This window comes from Panthera pardus, unplaced genomic scaffold, assembly GCF_024362965.1.
Source record: "Panthera pardus isolate Hobbes unplaced genomic scaffold, ASM2436296v1 HiC_scaffold_3, whole genome shotgun sequence".
Classification (NCBI taxonomy): domain Eukaryota; kingdom Metazoa; phylum Chordata; class Mammalia; order Carnivora; family Felidae; genus Panthera; species Panthera pardus.
The window spans coordinates 46964300-46974199 of NW_026526876.1; the positions used below are offsets into that span (position 1 = coordinate 46964300).

At 36.9% G+C, this 9900-nt stretch overlaps 1 protein-coding gene across 3 annotated transcripts in view; it reads left to right on the forward strand.

Moving 5' to 3' along the window:
* The window catches only part of VMP1 (vacuole membrane protein 1), a 129342-nt gene extending 119775 nt beyond the window's left edge, over positions 1-9567 (forward strand). For all 3 annotated transcript variants that reach the window (XM_019431077.2, XM_019431076.2, XM_019431078.2), the window contains 2 exons: positions 6625-6727; positions 7817-9567. In XM_019431077.2, the coding sequence (XP_019286622.1) occupies positions 6625-6727; positions 7817-7960 (247 nt within the window). In that variant the 3' untranslated portion in view covers positions 7961-9567. The remainder of the gene's footprint in view (positions 1-6624; positions 6728-7816) is intronic.
* Positions 9568-9900: the final 333 nt, after the last annotated feature.

Below are 9900 nucleotides of genomic sequence, written 5' to 3' on the forward strand. Positions count from 1 at the left end.
AAGGAGTTTTTATTTTATCTCTGAAAATATATCCTACTAGTACCTTCATTGTAAAATTCAGTCTCTTCAGCAGAACCACCGGTTGGCTTGAGTCTGCAGGAGACCATTTTCCATTTAATAATAAGACTCTCTACTCCTGCGCTTCTGGGCCAATTCTCAGTTGATAGAGGAATTCTCTGGAGTCAGAGGATAAATCCGATTTATTGATTTACATACAGTGATCCTCACTCAATCAAGAAAATCAGTCTGAAGACCCCTGATACTCATTTGAAGTATAATTAAAATTTAACCAAGGGCACAGAATTTCAGTTTCTTGAGGTTTGACTCTCCAGATTCTTAATAGCACTCTTTATAAATGACCCATTAGAAGTCAGCAAAAAAGAGACATGCAGTCTGTGTCGTTACAGAAAAAGCTTCTTTTCTTTCTGATATATTACCGAACAGTCCTGCACTGAATTGCTCTGCTAACTATACCTTCTTGGGAATAAGGTATAATATTTATACCCCTTGAAGTTCAGCTTCATGGTCTAAACCAGTGGTATCCACCATCAGAATGGGACTAAAATAATAGAACTTCTAATTTTTTTCAGAACTTCTATTTATATTTATGTTCATCTTTGTTTTCTTTTTTTGTGTATTTTTGTTACATATATAACATTATGGTAGCACATACATATAAACTTTATATGACTATACACACATGGAGCATATAGTTTACCAACAATCTGATTGGCACTCCCTCAGGCCACAGGTCAGAAAATCACATCTCATGGAATACAAAAATAGGCTAAGGAAACAGTGGGAGTTCCATGATACAGAAGGGGTTCACATTGGGCCTGTTGCAATATATTGTGTTTTTCTGTGCCCCATTAATCAGATTTATAATTCCTAGTTTTAATTAAATTAACCTTCACAAAACAGACAAGTAGCTTTAAAAGTTTCCTATAAAGAAACAGAAGGAAGATAGTACTAATAATGCAGTCACAAGAAACAGTAAAAAAAGTTGCAGCATTGACATCTTACTAGTATATGTCTACAGAAGTCAGCCAACAAATTTAGAAATTACTACTTTAATAAAGGACAAGTACGTAATATGCCTTGAAATATTCACTAATGATAACACAAATGCCATCATACTTAAAGTTAAGTATTTTTTTAAATTTTAGCTTTATTTTATCCTTTTTTAATTTGTATTTGTGTATTTTACTGTTTGCACGAGTAATATATACATATATTCAAAATGTTTACAAACCATTGGTCTAAACTTCTCGGCCTCAAAAGCCACTTTTTATGCTCAAAAAGTAGTAGGCATCATTAGTTTACTTCAAAAAAATCTCTACTATGATTCTGAATTATAACAGCAGTAGAATTGATTAAACCCTAACTTTTCCTTTCTTTAATATTGTCCTTGACCTGAATTTTATTCTAAAAACATTTTTCTGCCATTTATAAGCTTTCAGAGGTTTGACTAATCACACCCTGAGAATGTTATTTAGATGTTATGATTAATCATCAGAGAGATGTTAAATAAGCCTCAGAGTACAGCACAACTAGTGAAAGAAAGGTAGAAAATACATTTTGCCTTTAATTTTTTCTAAGAAAGATAAAGGCTTCTTACTCTGTAGCCTTTACTAAGAACTGATGTCAGACAATATATTTTCAGGAAAGCCAGTGTAACTTCCATGATCACATCAGTGCTAAGATCCTCAAAAAAGTGATTAAGAAAGGAGCAGAGCCTATATTAAATAAAACATTTACTTAATCATACCTACTTAATTTCCCTAAGCATTTTAACTGCTTAACCTTTATATGAGGCAGCCCTGTGTAAGTAGGTCTAAACAACAAGACAGATCAATGTTTTTTAAGTTCATGTTATTTCTGTTATTAAACACTGTGCCCCAGTTTTATGGTGGCACATAGTAACAAAAACATACACCTGGCTGGAAAAATCCAACCAGAATCGTGAGCAGGAAAATTTCAGGTCTTCTAATAACAATTGTTAATTTGATGACCATCTCTATGATGGAGAAGAGATTGAAAGTTTTAATGATGTGTTTTTTATATCTGTTGAACCATTTTGTTTGAGAGTTACACAATTTAAAAGGAATTCCTTGGAAACAGGAATAATAATGACCGATAAAGTTTTGGGATGGGTTGTGTGCCCAGGAATAACCAACAAAATGAAAATTTAAACACTGTGACAAATAATCGTACCACCCACTCTCTCTCCAGCCTCTACCAATTGTGATGCTTCCTCTGGAAGATTTTCTGGCTTTTTGTGGGTACAGAGAATAACGCAGACCTTTATTTATAATAAGTCAATATGGGGAGAGTTTAAAATATAGATTTATTTTCAGAAAAATGATTTTCAGAAGCAGAGTCACATAATGTATTAAAAACTGCAGAAAAATAGTTGTTTGCATATTGGTCAGGGCCCTTAACAGAATTTTACAAAGAAGTTTGTCTTGTTACATACCTCCTAAGGTATGTAAGCCTGGTAAAATACTGTTCCTGTGAAACCACTTTTCAAGCTCTGGGTGGGTTTGGACTTACGTAGGGTTTTTTTTTTTTCTTTATTTTTTCTCCTTTGTTTTCTCTTTGTTTTTCTCATTTTGCATTTTCTGACAGTTTTTTTTTTTCTTTATTAAAATCAATAACAAATTCAAAAATTGCCGTTACTTTTTTGGAAATTTGTTTTTTAATGAGATATTATCTGAAACATGTTTGTGTATGCCAAGAAAATAAATATCAAGATAATTACTATCCACAGAGCTTTTTCTACCCACCATGTTGAAGGTCTACAGCAAGGAAAAGCAGATGAGATCTTTTTTGTTGTTGTTTTTTCTGTTTTTGTTTTTTAGGGTTTTTTTAAGGCTTTCTTACTTAGAGAAAGTGACTGTTTACAAGGGTAGTTTAAACATATTTAAATCCAATAGTTGACTGAAAAATCATTTTGTGTTTGTTCTCCTCCTACTTTATATCCTTTTATATCACGAAACTATAATACTTTGAACTTCATCAGACCTAATGGCAGATGGAGGACTTCACGCCTTCACTACAGGTTGAGATGACTCCTTGGCCAGGTGCACAGGGTACTTTGAATTTAATGGCTTTCAGAGAATGGCATTTAAGCTATTTCCTAAGCCAACTGTAAAAAAACCGCTGAACTGGAATTCAAGTTATTCTTCACCCCCCCATCCCCCATATATGTACCTTAAATTAATCTTCAATGTCAGAACGGACTCTTCTGTCTGCTGCTTGAAAATAACTTGAGGGATGAGGTCATGGGCTGGTATTATAGTTTGCTTTAAATGCAAGCTAAGATTGACAGCTGTACAGAAATATTAATGAAATATATATATTTAAAAAGAGTGACAACTGCACTTTCAATTTTTATGTAGTCCATTACTAAAATAGCTTTGATGTTAATTAAGGGAACTCTAGTGTAATGTGCTTTGTATAAGCTGAGGCAACTGTGGCCTAAGCCATTGTTTGTAGAGCTAGAACAATAAAAATAAAACTAAAATTTTGATGAGTATATCAAGGTTAAGAGAATCCGACAATTAGTTATATAGTAGTTCATACTTATGTGTTCTTTTTTTTTCGGATTTATTGAGAGCATGTGACATTTGTTCATGATAGTATTGGTTAATATATTGCAATAAAAACTTAAAAAAAAATTTTTTTAACAGTTATTCACTTTTGAGAGACAGAGCACAAATGGGGGTGGGCAGACACAGAATCCAAAGCAAGCTCCAGGCTCTGAGCTGTCAGCACAGAGCCTAACTTGGGGGCTTGAACTCACAAACCGCAAGATCATGACCTGAGCCAAAGTCAGAAGCTTTGGCTGAGCCACCCAGGCACCCCTGCAATAAAAACTTTTAACTTCTCTATTTCAACTGTTTCCCTAGTCTCTTATGAGAAACTAATAGATTCGTCTCCCACCCCACCAAAAACTCTTCAAAGCATGTAACACTATATAGCACCTTAAAAAAATTATCTCAGTATTAGCCCAAGATAGTTGAAAATTGCACATCACTAAATGTAAATGTGCAATAAACTAAACGAAATGTAATGACATATATTCTCTCTCAACTAGAGTGTAGCTCTTAATAGACTTAACAATGGCAACATTTTTTAACTTCACATTATTTTGAAGAGAGTCTAGAATGACTGTTGCCAGTCCCTTCCTCATTCCCCTCAACCACAGCAATAAAAAAGTAGAACCTTTCTAACATGTGGGTCTTAGTTCTTCATTTTCTCTTTCAATAATGGCCCAAGAATGGAGCCCAAGAATTATTTGAGGGAAACTGTAAGCCTTATTTCTGCTCTAGTCTGAAGTTAGAAGTCAGAAGAAAGAACAAGGCACATATAATGGAATCCAACTCTTAGAGGACATCAAAAAGAGAATTTTCAAGGCATTTCTTGTATAATCTAGCTGTTCACATTAGTTTACAATTATATCAGCCATTGTAAATAAAAGGAGTGTTTTAACCTTAAAAAAAACACAATGGCTTGACTATGGCTTATCCTTGGAAGTTTAAAAACAACGATATAGGGTTTTTTTTTTTTAATTTTTATTTATTTATTTTTGAGAGAGAGAGTGTGCAGGGGAGGTGTAGAAGGATAGGGAGACGGAGAATCCCAGATGCCAGCTTACAAACCATGGGATCATGATCTGAGCCGAAGTCAAAAGTCAGACGCTCAAACCCCCAGAGCCGCCCAGGCTCCTAGCATTTGTTATTAAGAGTGAATAAGAATTGATTTTCTGAAGTTAAGTTCTGTCTGGCTGGTTCAGTCAGAGGAGCATGTGACTCTTGATTTCAGGGTCATGAGTTTGAGCCCCATGTAGAGATAACTTAAATAAAACTTCAGAAAAATAAAAAATAAAGAGAAAGTTTGTCCTCTTGTTGCCCTGTTGTAGTGAGAATCATCACTGATAAATAGCAACACAGCTCAGACCCAGCTTCTCTGGTTTACCCCTTAATGTAAAGCCACTTAAAAGTCAGTGAGAGAGAGACTGAGGCTGTAGGTTAAGAAAGAGACTTTGCCCTTCCTTCTCCATTTTTCCTGTCTGTCCATATGGGTCTTATGTGCTGATCAGTACAGCCATGGTCTCTGCTATCTATGTCTATTCAGCCCTTCCCCGTGTCCTTCAATATTTATTAAAGGATCTTTTTGACAGCTTCACCCCACACTGATCTCTCCTTTCTCCAGTTCCTTTGGAATATATCTTCTATACCAAAAAATTTTAGTATTGATTTGTAAATTTTGTTGTTCACAAATCAGTTTGTGTGTACATGTGTGTGCCCGTGTGTTTTGAATCTCCATAATGATTCTAAGTTCCTTGTGGGCACAAGCTATTTCTTGCAGTTGTTTTGTTTTCCCTTAGTGCCAATTACAATGTCGGACACAAAATAAGGACTCCATTAAGTACTTGGTGGTTGATACTTAAGAGGATCAAAGAGAAGTGTCAGCCAGAAGTTATATGTGTGTTAACTTCTGGTAAATATAGTAGCAAAAAATTTCTCTTCCTCTGCTTCTCTGCTTTGTATTACAGAAAGCGGTAACTGAATTGTTCTCGAAAAGAGGTGGTGAAGTTAGTACTTATAAGAGGGAACATTAGGTGCTGTTGCAAATACATATTGACATAGCTTTTGCTGGCCGCAGGAGATTGAGCTCATCTGCCTTTTAGCCCTGTTATGGCAGATGAGAAAATAAAAGGTACAGAAAATAGAGATGTTTGATTTTCTAAGTTGCCTCAAGTTACCATTTTAAAAAACGCCTGCAAGCATTTCTAAAACAGGATCCTGGTAGCTGGTTGCCAAACCGGTTTAACAGCACTGCCTCCACATATTCTGGGTGAGAGGGACCTCCGAGTACATAAACTTATCAGAGATCCCTATCCCAGTCATTTCAGAACAAGTTGTTTAGTAATGTACTGTAGTTTCTGTGCAAGCCATCTACCATAAACCACGAAGTGATTCAAGGTTCAGAGTTCCTTCTTTGTTCCTTTGTTAATCACTGACTTCTGACTAGTGGGAGGTGCCTCCCAAATTTGCTAATGCATTCTTTTTGGATAAGGATGACGCACAGATTGTCCTAATAAGGACTTAGATTGAGAAAGGACCGCCCCCCTCTGAGAAGATGGGACAAGTCAGAGAGAGGGCGGGCAGTTTCTTTTTCAACTAGGGATGACACAAGCATAAGTCATTTCCTTATTAATCGGTTCAAACCAGTTCTTACAGGAACTGGTGGTGATAAATGTGGGACTTCTCAGAAGTCATTCATTTTATTCTTTGTGCCACAACAGCGTGCGGCATCAGCCTAGCTGGTCTCACTCTGAGGATGAACTCTTGTGCCAGAAGGGGCTCAGCTCCTAGTTTCTCTCCTGAGTTGGTGGAAGAGATTTTTCTCCTAGAAGGGGTTATTAAAGGATGAATGTATCCACTGAAAAGAGTTCAGAGGATTTTGCCAGTTGTGCTGATTGTTGTATTTTTTTTCCTCTTTCTGTCCAATCCCTGTTTTTTGAGTCCAGGTGGTAAGTGGATTTTTCTTTCACATTTTTCTTGCTTTTCTTCCCAAATGTATCTTTTTCCTTGGGTTATCGTACCCTGCTTCCAGTGCTGTCCCCGGCATAGGTCCATCTCTGCAGAAGCCATTTCAGGAATATCTGGAGGCCCAGCGGCAGAAGCTTCACCACAGAAGTGAGATGGGCACACCGCAGGTGAGACTTTGCTCTGTTTTCCTCTCTTCTGCCACCCCCCTCCCCCCAGTCTCAGGCTGAAATTATACTCCCAGCACTCACTGGCATTTTGAGGCAAATAGAGTAGTTTGTCTGTCAGTCTTCAGTAACTGAAGTGGAGGCTCTGTTTACTCTCTACTGGGACACTGGCTTTGACTAAATCAGAAATGTAATTTCCGTTTTTATCTGTCTTCTCCAAAGAAAAACAAAGGAAGGCTAATGGCAAATGATCTGTTATGTAGAATGAGTTGTTGCCTTGATCTTAAATGATTTATTACCAAATCTACTTCCCAAGTGGATTAAAAAGTTAAAATTTGTAGCATTTCATAGCATAACAAAGTATGTGACTAACGGTGGTCACTTGACTATCTCCTTCATTTTTGCCCTACTTTTTTAAGAGATGGGAAAATAATCTTTTTTTTAAAAAAAAGGCTCTTCGTATAGCTGAACTTAAAAACTTTAACTTAAACTAAGGCTGCCTTTTCTGTAAACAGTTCTGTGGCAAAGGGAAATGAGTAGAAGAGGATGGGTAAGCAGTAACCTGAAATGGGAAACTTGAAGGAAGCATAGTTGTTGAATTCCCCCTCCCCCCCCCCCCCCCACCCGTCGGCCTTACACTCTGTGTGGCCCTTTGCCGCCCTCAGTTGACCAAACATGACTTCAGAAATAGATGACATATTTTAAAAGCTGCTCCCAGTGCTGGAACGACATGTAACTATCTGGACACTGCTCTCCACAAGTATCTACATGGCAACTTCAGAGAGCAGAATTGAATCAAAAATTTTATTATGTAGTAAAAGAGGCCACCTCACACTGACCCATTCTAAACTATGTGAATCAACATTGACTTTACATCTGACAAAGTGAAATCTTAATAATTGGGTGTCAGAAGGCCTGAATATAGACTTCAGGGTATCTAGAGACACGGGCCTTCTCATTTTCATTGTTTAGACTTTATAGCTTATAAGCCCCAAATTCTCATCATTTTTCTTAAATATTGTAAATGATCCCCTTTTTACTGCTGAACTAATGAAGCATTTCTCGTGGGTTGTTCTGCATTTATTCTTACAGGGAGAAAACTGGTTGTCCTGGATGTTTGAGAAGTTGGTCGTTGTAATGGTGTGTTACTTCATCCTGTCCATCATTAACTCCATGGCACAAAGTTATGCCAAACGAATCCAGCAGCGGTTGAACTCAGAGGAGAAAACCAAATAAGCAGAAAAAGGTTCTAATGGCAGAAATTAGAGATGAGTTCTGCCTTAACTTGGGAGGACTCCAAACCAGGAAGGAAAATACCCTTTTCCACCCTATATCAATTTAAAAAAAAAATGTTTTGTTTTGTTTTGTTTTCTGAAAACAGTTTAGTCCATATTTTGCACTGACACACTTTTCCTTTGTGTGTTAAGGTAAGGTATCCACCCTCAATTCAATCCAGCTTGTGTTTTATTCAGGTGGAACGTGATGTTCAGCAGCGAACTTAACAGAAACCGGGCTTTTCTTTGTTGCTTTCAGAAGGCCCACGTGGTACAATTAAAGAATTCCGGACACCAAAAACTAGTTCCTAAGTATGTTGAGTATGTCAAGCCTTTTAGGCTTGTCAGAAGTGACTCCTTTGTTTTTCTAAGTCATTAAAGTGTGTATAAATTATACTAGATTGGATAACGGTCTTGCATGTCTATCATGGTAAAATTTATTTAATCCTGTCCAACCCTTCCTCTCCTACCTTAAAAAAAAGGCCATCTTATGATGCATTGCACACCCTCTTGGGAAACTGATCTTTAAATTTTGAGACAGTATAAGAAAATTCTGATTGGTGTCTCACGAATGAGCTGACACCATTTTTTATTCTGTATATTTAGAATGAAGTCATGAACAAACTTTATAAAGACATCTTTGATCATTCCAAAATTGTGTCCGTTTTCTTGAGCGTTTTGATTTTTTGCTTCCCTTTAGCTACTTCCAACTAATGGGCGGCTTTGCCAGATCTACCTACAACCATAATTTCTTCAACCGTTGTTTACTTACGTGTAGGAGCCACCACCGAGGCACTTTCTTGTTAACCTGGAATTGGGGCAGCTTGCTACACATTGATGAAATGGCTCCCTAGGGATTGACATAGCGAGGGGTTCGTGAAAACAGGAGAAATGAAAGTATACAAATTAAAGGGCACTGGAGAGAGAAATAACTCGTTTTTTCAAAAAACCACACTTTCTCCTGTCTGTGTTCGTTTTAGCTCAGCATGTTCTCTGTTTCTGACAAAAATTTAGTTTTAGAATGTAACCTAATTTTCTTTCCTTTCTTCAGTGAGTGTTATGTTCTTTTGGGATGTTTCCAGTTGAACTTGGTTGTTTCGTTTTGCCTGGGAGGAAAATAAACAATTTCACTTTTTTTCTTTAGGAAAATCTTTTCTGACATTATGTTAAAAGTAGAATCGGGTTTAAATCGCAACAGGCCAGAAATGCCTGATTGTTTTATCAAATCCTGCCTGAATGTCTACTTAGTTTGCCTACCGTCGTGACATCTCCATGGCTGTACCACCTTGTCGGGTAGCTTATCAGACTGATGTTGACTGTTGAATCTCATGGCAACAGCAGTCGATGGGCTGTCTGACATTCTGGTATCTCTCATCTGACCATCCATACCAAATATTCCCATTTAAACATTACCTAGCCTCACGGTTTATGACAAAAAAAACTCTCGTCCTTAAGTCTAGTGGCACTTTGAATCTTTTATGCCATGATATTGCAGCAGTATCGAGAAGATTTTATGGAAAATTGGGATGGTCTCCATGACCACAGCTAAATAAAGGACAAACAACCTGCCTTGTGGGTTTTGAAAAGGTTATTATTCTTAACAATCTTTTTTTTTTCTGCCCAGGGACCTTGTGGTAATGTGATTGTTCCTTTATTTGCAAAGCGGTACCCAGGTTTTATGTTAAATAGATTCACGTTAACCAACAAAATTTTTTAGATTTTTTAGGGTTAGCATAAACTTCTAAGTCAGCTTCCAATTGTGTGTCATCTCTTTCACCTGCATTTTATTTGGTGTTTGAAGAAAGGAAAGAGGAAACCCCGTATGAATTATACTATATGTGCTAAATCTTCCAGGTTTATTGGTAAACTTATTTCAGGGTACAGTGTTTAGAAAAAAAGAAA